This window comes from Pholcus phalangioides, unplaced genomic scaffold (genome assembly GCF_987345545.1).
Source record: "Pholcus phalangioides strain wild (caught in Gottingen) unplaced genomic scaffold, Ppha-v1.0 ptg000011l_1, whole genome shotgun sequence".
NCBI lineage: Eukaryota > Metazoa > Arthropoda > Arachnida > Araneae > Pholcidae > Pholcus > Pholcus phalangioides.
This window is the reverse complement of record NW_028301604.1, coordinates 32,072,162-32,086,122: the sequence shown is the minus strand read 5'-3', so window position 1 is coordinate 32,086,122 and position 13,961 is coordinate 32,072,162. Positions and strand designations below refer to the sequence as shown.

Sequence of the window (13,961 nt, the reverse complement as noted above, 5' to 3'; positions counted from 1 at the left end):
GTTAAAATATTTAATTTATTAGATGCACAACATCAATTACACTGTGTTTTCATTTCAACTCAAACTCCGAAACTTGGTAAAAATTTTATTTCTGTAAATAGGATTTCAATTTTTTAGGTACCAAAAGACGTCACTCAAATTAATATTTTTACGAATATTATTGCCAGAAAAGCCATAATTTTTAGTATGATTGTAAATGAATATAGAATCATTCAGCAAGCTGATGACCCCTTTAAAGTGGGCTCTAAAATAATTTGTTCATTGTAAGTTTTCGAGAACAACGGAAACAAGACGAGCTATAAACAAAATAATTTACATTTGTCGAAAGGTAACTACAGTAGACGTACAGACCATACTTCTTCTTCGCATACTCCAAGTTTTTTCCATTGTGTTAGTGCTTCATTTCCCAGTGTTATTCCTGAAGCATTTGCAACTAGTCTGCTGGTGAGAAACAAATATAATATATGAGTTTGTTCTTTCATTTCCAGTAGAATTTCTTTTGGTTGTGTCTTGCTTGCTTGCTGGCTGCGAGGAATCAACTGTTCTTAATTTCTGAAAAAACAAAAGCCCCCCCCCCCCCTCCTCTCTTGAACGTAAAATGAAAATTTTGACAAAAAAAATCTGGATCTATGAAAGAATGAAACTTGTGAAGAAATTAAAAGAGCCGAGTTACTTTTAGAGACGGTTGCAAATATATATATATATATATATATAATAAAAATAAATCTGTAAATATACACAGTATTAAATAGTTGATAAGGTTTTCGCTGCCATCAGTTAATGAAAATTGTTTGTTCGGGTTTGAAGGCCGCCCTCCGTTTGAGTTACTTCTCAGTTTCCTCAACACTAGTGGTTGGCATCAGGAGGATTGATAAAACTGAATCAAAAGTCCAGTTTAGATGTAACATGTAAAAAAGGCTTGAGACAGCATCAGAATGTAGTGCAAAGTTAGAAAATGCAGTAAGAATGAAAAATTTTGATACTGTATACAATTTTAAGCAACTAAGATAATTAATATGAAAGAAAATTTCAATTCAGGCCACTTTTATGAGATTTTTTGAAAAAACCACTTAATCATCTTACACCATTTAAAGATATACCATCAGAATGTACCCCAAGAATAAAAAAATGTAGTAAGAATTAATCATTTTGGCTAATAATGAACCAATATGATATTTTTCAGGGGAAAAAATTATACTTAGGCCACTTCTATGTAATTTTTTGAAAGTGGTTTTTTTTTTAAAAACCGTTTGGTTAAATCCCTGGTTTAAACCAAACAACCCTGCCAGCGACAGTTCCAGAACACTTAAGGGGTCCATAGGACATTTAGAGAGAGAGATTCCCTTGAGTGACATATGGCACAGCTATAGAGCACTTAAGCAGTCCCCAGTCCATTTCTACATCACTCAAGTTACAGACGGCACATTCCCAGATTAAGTGATCTGCGGCATATTTAGGATCATTTGAGCGACATGTGGCACAGTTCTAGAGCACTTGTGTGGATCAGACAAATTTCTAGATCACTTAAAAGATCCGCAAAACATTTAAGGCCCGTTTACACACGTTAAGTGATTAAGTTAGTAACTAAATTTTAAGTTAACCGATTGTTTGAAAAGTATCCACATGATAAGTGATTTAGTAGATGCTTATTGGATAATTTTTTTTAAGCAGGCGAGCGCAATTGGCACATGCACGCTACATTCAACTCGAATCAACGGAGGGAGAGAGAGATGCAACGTGTGTGTGTGCGGGAAAATAATAGAAATAATTTTTTATACATCTGGCATTCAGAGAGGTGTTTTTTTTAAAGCTCATAGCTTCCGCAACAGTGGATGAAGATGATCCCATAAAACTTACGAATTTTGTGATCAGAGCCATATTATGCGATATCTTAATCGAAGTTAAAGAGGAGATAAATTATGAATTATTGCAAGCTGAAAAGATTATGGGCGAATTAATTCTAAGGGTTCATTAAGCATAAAAATTATTTGAAATTTTATTTTTTATTTTATGCAAATGTGATTATTATTTTTACCAATAGATAGCAGCAAATTCGTTTTGGATGAGGGAAATATTTCAAGCCCATCCAGTTTTTAATACATAATAAATCTTCCACACCAGCACCCGATTTATTTTTGAATCTTCAATTTTTTTTCAACTCCTGGCAGCACATTGACCAAATATTCCATAGCTTCCACTATTTCCAACATTGAATAATTTTTAGCTTGTTTGTTAAAGTAGTTTTCATTTCTATAGTTTAACAAACATTCATGGCAAAGAAAGTTCAACAAACATTCATGGCAAAGAAAGTCTTCAACAAACATTCATGGCAAAGAAAGTCTTCAACAAACATTCATGGCAAAGAAAGTCTTCAACAAACATTCATGGCAAAGAAAGTCTTCAACAAACATTCATGGCAAAGTCAGTCTTCAACAAACATTCATGGCAAAGTCAGTCTTCAACAAACATTCATGGCAAAGAAAGTCTTCCACAAACTTGAAGGCTGTGTTCTCTGGCCACTTCACCATCCTATGTTTCCACGGAATTCTAGCAAAACAGTAGGAGATGACGGAGCATAAACAGGTTCATGCTTGAGATCAAAATAAACCCCCACCAAGAGAGCAAAAAGCCCCCCTCCAAGAGTGGCAGACCATGCCCACTGGAGCATGTGCATAGGTCTATTTAACCGGAAAAAATAGAACCGTCTTTATATTACTAAATCACTTATGCACTTACCATCTACACCCATGTGAACAGCCCTTACCGTCTGCATACATTTTAAAGTACTTGACAACTTAAAATTTAGTTACCAACTTAATCACTTGCCTTGTATAAACAGGCCTTTAGAGATCACAAAATTGGGTCTATAGAGGACTTATCAATGGGGGAATATTTGTTCAGGTGCACACAATCTAGGGAAAGGTTTTTCTTGTTTATGGCAAAGACGCTATTAAGAATTATTTTTGTAAAGCACCACTTTATAAACCACTACCCTCTATAGGTTACCGATTTGAAATATTCTTAATTAAAGCAGACAACAAAAAAGAAATATAAACAAATTTTTTTCACATTGATTACTTTATTACATTTGATAGTTTAGTAATTTTACATTTACAATTTATTTTGATTTTTTGTTTAAAAAAATTTAACATTAAAGTCATGAATTCAAAAAAAATTGTTTATGTAGAAGTGAGTGGGTCTCACCAATAGAAGTCCATATTCAGCAGAATATCACCTTTTCTGTCGTAAACCCAGTCAGTGTTCTAGTTGCAAACACTGCAGATCCAGCCACGTAGGTTAAACGAACCAAGGAATTGAGCCCCACTGTTCAAGGGAAGTCACTAGCATCCGGTTTCAGGTAGAAGGTTTATCATTTAGTGATGTTTCCAGGACAGGTCTTTCATTCTTTTCATGGCCAAAAGAATTGTGGATGATCCCTATTGGATGTTGAAATTGTCAACATCTTTAGGGATAAAAATTTTATCTATTGTGAGTTTTGATTGCTGTGGAGAATGTTTTTGGCAGAACTCGGTTTTACGATTTCTTGGAAAAGGTGTGAACAGAAAGAAAAAGAGCTAAAGCCTGGTTAGACACTGAATATGTCATTTGGTTATCATTGTGAGTATTAATGGCAGTGAATGCAATGGCTCCACGTGAACTTCATACTTTAACTTTAAAATCAAAAGTTGAAATTTTGAAAAAAACTAGGATCGGGAAAAACTCAGAGTGAACTCGCCGAAAAATATGGAGTTGCACGGAACACCATTTCAACATTTGCTAAAAACGAGGGAAATTTTTTTCAGCATTTGAATCTTCTTATGAACCAAGCAGAAAACGCATAAGAAATCAGGACTCAGTGATGTAGAGGAAGCAACTCTTTTGTGGTTCAACTCTGTCAATCTCACTCAATCCCATTATCAGGACCAATAATTCAAGAGAAAGCAAAAGATTTCGCAAAAAGTCTCAATCAAGGAAATTATGAATTATCCTAAGTATGAAAAATTTTACAAAATTACAGACCAAAAATAATTTGTTAATTTGTGGATGTTAGAATGGAGGCATAAATTTCTGTTTTAGATGCAGTTAAAATGATTGATTCTGCATGGAACTCAGGCACGAGTGCCACGATTCGGAACTGCTTCCGTCAGGTTGGTTTTTGTTCTGAGCATTTGGAGAATGATTATTTCTCTGAAGATTCCTCCCAGATTAGGTGTGAAGAAAGCATAAATAGTGAAGTGAAAGCATAAATGGGTGATTGTATCGACAATGAATTTGTGAGTATTGACTCTAATCTTGTAACTTCAGGACTTTTAGCAGATGACGATATTCTAAAATCAATCACCCAAAGCAAGTGCTTCGTGTTTCGAAGAAATAGAATCACACACAGAGTTCAGATGAAGAAGGAGCACTAAAAACTCTAGATGTGTACGCCACTTCCTACACATTCAGGAAAAAGCCGAACAATCGAAGTATAAAAACTGAATAGTGTAGAAACATTTTTGTTTTCTCTTCGGAAAGAAAAACAAGTAAATGTACTCGATTCTTTTTTCATGAGGTAAATTTTTTATAAATTTTTTGATTCTATTTTGAAACAACCCCGAATTAAAATTAATGAGAATTAGCATTTTATTTAATACAATTGTTAGAATGTATATAATTATGCACACAGAAACGATCGGACAAAAATTTTGAGTGAAACCCAGCTAACTCGACATTAACTTAAGTCGACATGTTTGTCGATACTTTTGAGGTGTCGAGTTACCGAGAGTCTACTGTATGTTTTTAGAAATTATGTATACCACAAGTGGCTCTAGCCTCGAGACAAAATTCTCACCCACGTGAGACATGGTTATGCGTCACTTTAAGCAATCTAGTAACACTAGTAAAGTGATCCCGAAAATTCGCAACTATGTTGCTTAGCTAGATAAAATGCATCAAAAATTAGTTTTCTCTGAGAATCATTAATCCAATACAGTTCAAGTGTTTTTACAGACGATACACATTTTCTAAACTTTTCTACAATTATTTTTCTCTTTACTTTCGATCTAGTACTTTTCCCTATAGCTATGCCCTGTTCGGGTAGCACAGCTCAAGCCATCAATGTTTATATGCGGTTACAATGTATATCTTATAATCTATGCATTCCCTAAAAATTAATAAAGAAATGAAATGTACGAAAGTTCCGATATTTAACACAATACATCACGCAACACCTTATTCATACTCTTCGGCTCCAGTACTTGATAAATTAATTTTTTATTTCCCGTGATAAGATACTTTATAGTAATAATTTCTAATAATTCATTATTGGAATCATAAACAAAAAAGTCATGATTTTTTTTTATAATTATTTTTGCTACCAGCCTAATATATGAAAACATTTTATTACGTAAATCTTTGAATTTATACAAAATGTTTTCACTGGCTACTTGCATGTAATTATCATAGGGTAAGGTAACTAAGGTAGATGGATACTTTCAGAATAGCATACAATAATTAAAACCTAAAAGTGATGACTGTGCTAAAAATAGGGTCTTTCAGCAGGCTGTTGAGCCATCGAGAGTGAATTAAATTTCAAATAATTTGGCAAGCACAAACCAAATTTATTGTGGCACTAATCAAAACTTATTGAATTAGTATTTAGTCATGCTATTTTTTTTCAGTATACGATAGGCAGTGGCAGCTCAAATAAGGTGCGAATAGTGCAGACTCACAGTGCCACAGAAGAGGCGCTAAATCAAGATTGAGGAAAAAAATAATTATAGAAAAGTTTGAACATTTTTCCTAAAGGTGCAACGAAAAACGTTCGGCTATTCTAATAATTTTCACGCTATTCAGGTGCACCAACTTCAGGACCGCAACTAGCTCTTGGGTGCCGAATAAAGCATTAATTTATCATGAAAATTTATGCCACAGTAAAATATTTCATTTCACAGCTCCAAGAATGAAACTGATTCACCATGGAGGAACAGAGCTGAACGCACCATGTTCAGCTAAGAATGGAGGCTATATTGGCAATCATATATATATATAGTACATAAATATATATAGAGTACTTTTCAGGGCCGCAACTAGGGGGGGAACAGGCAGGTCTCGTGCCCAGATCAGGCACAAATTTCATTCAGAAAAACCTCTCCTTCAACATTACAAGGGGGCATCAAAATGTGCGCTTGCCCCGGGTGACCAAACATCTAGTTGCGGCCCTGGTATTTTTACTTGCTATCAAAAATGTAAAAAGAAAGGAGGAAAAATCACTTTCCTGGACATTTTTCTTCATCTTGCTACTTGTTGGTTTCGAAATGCGAGACATTTGCTGTGCAGATTCTTCCATACTGCTCAATATTCCATACTGGGATGATTCCTCGAGTAGAAAGGCAAAGGAAACATGCAATGCCAAGCTGTGGGCACAACCATACTGATAATATCCAATTACAATAAAAAATTAGCCATTGGCACAATTGGACAGCCAAAAGAAAGCTGGTTGTTGACAAACTCCACAGATCATTTAATAGCATTTTTTGCGTTGGGAAAAATAAGAATTTGGAGGGAAAAAGAAAGAGGAATATTAATGGTTTGAAAATCTTCTTTCCTTCCTTGGAGTTACCTCCCCATACCTACATACCCCTTACCCCACATAAATATTCGCTGCTACTTCTACTTTCTGGCACTTTTACCACCCAAGCGGATGTCTGTCAAACTGAAGAACCCGATCTTTGCATATGCTCTTTGGAATTCCTTCACTAATTTTAATAGCCACCAGCACTTTGATATATTATCAGGGTTTGGAACTGGGAGCTATTTCTTCTCCCACGAAATGTAAGTTTCGGGAAAAAAAAAAAATCAAAATTTTCACAAATATTTCCAATTTCAGAAGAAAGGGTTTCTTTTAGGAAAATTGTGCCGCCCCCCCCCCCATCCACTCAAGGATTGAGGCAGCCAATTGGTACAAATGTAATGTATCGATGGCTTAGAATGAAAATCTCGCACATTAATTTTGTTTTTCCAAGAATGAATTTTTGACAGTTTTAGATTTGAAATCTCATATTTCTGATTATTGCTGTTAAAAAAAATAATAATTGGCACCAATTCACTCAATAGAAAATAAAAGGAACCATGTACTACTTCTTCATCAAGTGACTTATTTTCAGTGACTATTGAATTCAGTGTATATATTGTTTGTAATTTGTGTTAATTGCATTTTTAATTGGGTTGCTGTATTTTTGAAACATATGACAACCATATTTTTATGGGCATCTTTTTATCAGCCACCTCGTTGGGCATTTTGCCTGTTGTGGTGTTGTATTTGTATTTGTATTTATTGATAGGTTTCTACATATCTACATCCTATCTAAGAGTTTTGTTAGTAGATGCTTTAACAAGCCATTCATCAAATTATCAAGGTGCTATAAAAAGTCTTTTTTTGGTTCTTCCTGTAAAGCTGAGAATTTTTTATTACAGAGTTTTCATTCTAAGCCATCCACATGCAGTATGTATCAAAATAATTTTCAGGCATAAATGTTTGAATGCTGGTATGGACGCAGCCCTCTCAATATTTTTACTGCAAAAAATAGACATTTATAATTAACATGTAAACATTTATATTTTATCCCAGAAGAGATTATTTTTTTTTTATTCTGTGGACAGAAATAAAACCTTCAAAGCAGCAAGAAAAGGGTGGATTTAAAGGGGAAAAAGACCAGGTGTATTTATCTTTTATTACAATGCATTCAAGGAGTCTTATCTCATTTTTTTAAGTAGTGTTACTTTTGGTGTGAGTGGTGGGCACAGATATCCAGGGCCGTGTTAGGAGGTGTGAATTGTGTAAGTTTGTCGGGTCATCCCGTATTTTACGGGACAGAGAAACTTTCTCATATTATTCAACTCTTGGGAGAGGCAATCATCTCTATAACCTTTCTCCCCCCAAGGGTCCATGTCTGAGCGAAAGCAGACATCTTCAGTGGCGAATAGAGCAGAGGCAGGTATCTTCAGCTGCAAATGGAGTGTAAGCAGGTATCTTCAGCTGAGAATGGAGTATAGGCAGGTATCTTTAGCAGTGAATGAGCCAAGGCAGATATCTTCAGCTGCAGAAGCTGAACAGAAGCAGGCAATTCAAACTGCTAATGAAGTTCAGGCCAACATCTTCAGCTGTTAATAAAGTTGAGGCCAACATCTTCAGCTGTTAATGAAGCCGAGGTAAAGATCTTCAGCTGTTAATGAAGCCGAGGTAAAGATCTTCACCTGTTAATGAAGCCGAGGTAAAGATCTTCAGCTGTTAATGAAGCCGAGGTGAAGATCTTCAGCTGGAAATGAAGTGAAGGCAGATAAACAATTTAACAATTTCCTTGATTTAACAACTAAATTTGTAGGTTTCTTCATATTTGTAGGTTGCTTAAGTGCTGTGGAACTGAGTAATGCTTCACTCAAATGACCAATAAATATAATGCGGATCACTTAAGTAACCTGGGAATGTGCCGCCGGTAACTTGAGTGATGTAGAACTGCACTGGGGGCTGCTTAAGTGCCCTATATAACTGTGCCACATGTCACTAGAGATCTTTTTCTCTAAATGTTCCACAGACCACTTAAGTGTTCTGGAACTGTGTCACGGATCACTTGAGTGATCTGTCAATGTGCCACGGGCTGTTTAAATGCTCTGGAATTATGCCACAGGTCACTTAAGCGATCTGTAAATGCACCGCTTATAATTCATTTTTCAAAATTAGGTTTGAGGTGGCTGGCCACATCAAATAACCCTGGGGGCTACATTTAGCCGGTGGATTATGGGTTGAGCTCAATGGCTTAAAGGGTAGATCACAATGAATTTCTTAAAGAGAAATTCTAAGTTCTTAACCTTCAAATAGCACTGAAATTAAAAGAAATTTATTAGAATAACACATCAATGTATTTTCTTTTGATACTTTAATTTTTTTCAAATATATTTGCATCAAAAACATTGATGGTCTGGGAAGGGGAGCATGGGGGAAAGGCACATGCCCCCCTCAATATACATTTCTGATACCAATGTGCGTTAGGAGGTAGGATGCAGAGTTGACAAAATTTTGCTGACTGAGGTGGGCGGGGTCATAGTTTTGCTGACAAGTGTAGGGGTCAAAAATGGCAAAAAATCTGCTGACGTAATACTTAAATGGCCCCATAGAGCAGGGCTTTCCAGCCGGTGTTCCACGGAACCCTAGGGATCAGTGAGAGCTTTTTTGGGGTTCCGTGCAATCAAAAGGGATGGAACCCCAAAAATCTCGAAACCCTGGTAGCTTCAAAAATTTTCTTGTTACTTGTTAACGTGCACTCTAAAAAAATTCAGAGAACATATTGAGATAATCAACCAGTACAATATTCATTTTGGCTCTTTTCTTTCTTTCTCCCTATTCTCACACACAAGTCCTTCAGACAACAACAGTCAAGAATACTTCCTGGGAATCAGTATTCCCGAAACTCTCAAAACCTAAATGTTTATTTTATGAGGGTCTTCCTTCAAAGATTCTGAACTTTCAAATTGTTCCTTTGCATTCTGTGCCCCGCCCCGCACCCGCCTCTCTTCCTTGGGATCGCCAATTGAGATCCATTATCACTTTTCTGAATAGGAAATCCTAAATAGCAATCCGAAGACGGAAAAAAGAAAAAGCTTTATTTCTAACTTGCCTGAGGTTATATTTCCCCTATTCTACAGATCCCTTAACACAAATGGAGCCTTGTTTACACAACGTTCAAGAGACCACATCCAAATGTTGTATAAAGGGAAAAATCGTACAAGTGAAACTTCTTCGAAAATGAACCCCCATCCCACACATCACATCTAAAAGAAAATATCACAAAAATTCAATGGTTTCAAACGCATTTTGTTTTTTGTATAATAATTCTTGAAAATATTATCCACAACATTAAAATTTTCGAAATAATGCTATAAATAACTTTAAAATAACTGTAATTTGCATTACATCACCGTTGCTTAAATCAGGGTTTTCCAACTAGTGTTCCGCGGAGCCCTAGGGTTCCGTGAGAGCATATTTTTGGGTTCCGTCACTTTTGATTCCGTGGAACCACAAAAATACCGAAACCCTGATATCTTCAAAAATTTTCTTGTTACTATTTCACCTGAAGCAATTTTTTTATTTTGATTTTTATTGAGAACGTGTACTCTAAAAAAAATTGGGACAATTTGACCTGCAGAAGAAAATATTCGTTGTTGTGTGTTGGCTCCTTTCTTTCTTTCTTCCTATTCTCACACACACAAGTCCTTCGGACAACAACAGAGTCAATAATACTTCCTGGGAATTAGTATTCCCGAAACTCAAGACCTACATGCGGATTTTATGACTGTTTCTCTAACGATGCCGAACTGTTAAAGGGTTTCTTTACAATCTGTGCCTCCTACGCCTTTTTCTCTTCCTTGTGATTGCCAATTGAGCTTCATGATGTAGGATTCTTATGTTTCTGACTAGCGATTCCCTTACATAGCAATCAATCACAAAACAGAGAAAAGGAAAAGCTTTACTTTCTAACTTGCCTGAGGTTATTTTTCCCATTTTATAGATTCCTTACCACAAATGAAAACACATTTATACGACGTTCAAGAAACCACATCATAATGTCGTATAAGGGCGGAAATCGCACAACTGAAACTTCCCTGAAAATGCCTTCCCCCATAGATGTCAAAGAAAATATCACAAAAATGCAATGGTTTTAATTGCATTTTGTTTGTTAAATAATAACCATTCTTGAGAAAAATTACAAAAAACATTAAATTTTTCAAAATCTTATGATAAATTATACTTAATACCTGCAATTCGCATCGTATCACCATTGCCTAAATCTTGAGTTTTCTTATATTGCTTTCCAAAAGATTTGAAAGAAAAACGTAATTTTTCACTTTCTTTAAAAAAGTTTTTCTTTTTTTGTTTCCCATATCTAAGCAAAGCAGAAATGCATAGAATCCAGCTCTTTAGAACTTGTCCATGGGCGGAGATACAGGGGGAGTGGGGGGGGGGGCATTGCCCCCAGCGTCAAAGGTGGAGTCGACTTATATGTATATATGAATTGACATCATCATCAGCGTGCCCCCCCCCCCCGACTTTCAAATCTATCTCCGCCTCTGAAATTGTCTAAAAGAGAAAAGAACCGAAATACTACATCAGTGTTTCTCAAACCATACGTCGCGGCTCTCAGGGGGCACCGCCAATTGTGAAGGACATCGCAGCAAGCTGTCGACATTGCTGATTGTCTGTTTAGTGCTTTGAAGAGGTGTTTTTTAAACTATTCTGGGCAGGGCCACAACTAAGGAGAAACCTGAGGGTTCCAACTAAGGGGTCTAGGACCCGGATGACGGACCAATGGGGAGGGGGGGGGGCGTTCACACTTTAGCCTCTGCTTCAACATTAAAAGGGAGCGCCAAGATGTGTGCTTGCCTCGACTGACTAAAAGCATATAGTTGCTGCCTTGATATCGTATCTGTGTCAACAAAAAGTCAATTAGTCGATCATTAAAGTTTAGGGCTTTTGAGGTGACAATATACAATGAAAAACTATTATAGCCATACATTTTTGTAATCTACAATTACATCAATTCAATGCATAGAAATGATCATTTCCCAAACATTTGGAGTTTGAGCTGAAGTGAAAACGTCGAGTAATTAAAGTTTTTGAGACTTATAAAAAAAAATGTCCCATTGTCTCCTTTTTTGTTCTCGACCTAGACTGTAAGGGGAATCCGGTCAATTGAACCACATGAGAAAAACCACCACCCGTCAGAAGAACTCAAGAAAAGCATTGACATTGAAATTTTTTTTTTATTCCAATCATTTGTTTAATGTTGAAGGAAAAGCATAAGGGAAATTTCCCACGAGTGACTGTCAATGTATGTTGATGAGTTTCCCGAAAATGTCAAGATTCCGCACTCCAGTAACACGTAATTGCTCTCAATGTCCAAATCAAAAAATCAGTGATACTTGTGTATCAGATGACATGATTAAAAACCCGTGGGTATTTGTGGATTGCTACTTGCATAGCAAGTGGAATATGGTAGCCCAGGTCGACAAGATACTCGCAAACTCTGCCACAAGATGCTCAGAGATGTTGTGTGTTCGATACCCTCTTTTGTTCTTGCCAGTGCCTTTTCTGATCCAAGGAACAATTGCAAAAACAGCGCATGATGATCAAACAGTACCAAGCGAACCTCTCGGTGATAAACATAAAAAAGCTGTTCGGAATCGGCTGTGAACTGTATAAGTAAAGGGTCAAATCAGTTCTATTGTGAAGAAAATGAAGGTGGTGGAGGAAAGAAAGATTAAATGAGCGTGTTTCTCACTATCTGGAAGCTATGTGTATGGATGAGTACTACTAGGATGACCAAATGAAAAAAATAAAAAAACAGAAAAAATTGGACATTTTCATTGTTGTTAATTTAAAAACTTTAAAGTGGGTTTTTCAGCAAGCTTAACAAAAACATTTTTATTAAAACTATGAAATAGCCGAATATTATAAAAAATTAATCCGTCCCGTAAAATATGAGTCATAATTATGGTCACACTATGTGTAACTCACAAATATATTTTTTGACACTCTTATCTACTGCAAGTTAGGATTCTTGTTCTGCCGAGTGAATGTAGACTTTTGGGACACCCTGTATATTGAAGAAATTTCCAAAATTTGTTAAGGGTTCCACGGTATAGCCTGATAATCATCAAGAGTTCCGCGAGAGCTTTCACGTTGGAAAACCCTGACTTAAATCATGAGTATTCTTATTATTCTCCTGAAGATTTCAAACAAAAAAATGTAACTTTTCACTTTTTTGAAAAAGTTTTTTTTTTTTTGTTTTCAATATCTAAGCGAAGCAGATAATACAAAGGTTTTAATAGCTGGCTGATGCAGAGATATATTTTGGAAAGCGAGAAAGTTCAACTGCCCCTGAGTCACCCGGAAAGTGAAAGGACATGGGTTTGATTCCCCACAGGGGCAGTTGCACTTTCTCGCTTTCCAAAATATATCTCCGCATCAGCCAGCTGTTAAAAACCTTTGTTCAACTCTTTAAAAGTTGTCTAAAAGAAAAGAACCAAAATACTGTATATCACTGTTTCTGAAACCATGTGTTGTGGCTCTCAAGTGCATCGCTAACCTTTGTCAAAGGCATTGTGGCAAGCTGTCAACATTGCTGCTGATTGCCTGTTTAGTGCTTTGAAGGGGTGTTTTTTCTAAACTATTCTAGACAGGGCTGCAACTATGGCGAAACTTGGGAGTTCTGATGACCCAGGCGCAGGACCAAAGGGGGCGAAAATTTCACACCTTAACTTCTCCTTCAACATTGAAAGAGAGTACCTAAATCTGTGCTTGCCCTGGCTGACCAAGCATCTGGTTGTGGCCTGATACCGTATCTCTGACAACAATCACAAAATCATCAAAATTTAGGGCTTTCAAAATGTCAATATGCAATGAAAAATTACAGCAACACATTTTTGTAATCCACAATAATTACATGAATTCAATGTCTAGAAATGATCATTTTCCAAACATTTGGCATTTGAGTTGAAGTGAAAATGTTGAAAAATTGAAGTTTTTGCAACTTATAAATGTCCTATTGTCACTTTTTTTGCTCCCGACTTCGTCTGAGAGGGACTCCGATCATTAACTAAATGAAGGGGAAGATCCTTGTCAATCCTTCTCAAAGGAAGTCATTGAACTGTTATTTTTTCTTCCAATTATTTTTTGTTTAATGTTGAAAGAAAAATGTAAGGTGAATTTCCCACGAGTAACCATCATTGTATGTGGGTGAGTTCACCAAAAATCTCAAGATTCCCACCCCAAGTAACACATAAGGGGTCATTCAAATATTATGTCAGTATTGATGGGGGGGAGGAGGTTTCCGATTCGCTGACTTTCGATGACAAGGGGGGAAGGGGTTTGGATGATGCTTACGTCATCAACCACCCTTTAAGAAGATATGAAATATTCTTAA

The 13,961-nt window shown here is 36.2% G+C and overlaps 1 protein-coding gene across 5 annotated transcripts in view; it reads right to left on the bottom strand.

Annotated features, from left to right (window-relative positions):
* ICA69 (islet cell autoantigen 1-like protein) overlaps nt 1-13,961 on the bottom strand; it is a 324,248-nt gene that overhangs the window by 29,142 nt on the left and 281,145 nt on the right. The window contains exon 10 of one of the 5 annotated variants that reach the window (XM_089239476.1): nt 6,267-6,361. The exons of the other annotated variants lie outside the window; for them this stretch is intronic. Within the exon in view, the coding sequence (XP_089095602.1) occupies nt 6,282-6,361 (80 nt within the window). The 3' untranslated portion in view covers nt 6,267-6,281. Of the gene's footprint in view, nt 1-6,266; nt 6,362-13,961 lie in introns of those variants that run through there. 5 annotated transcript variants of the gene reach the window in all.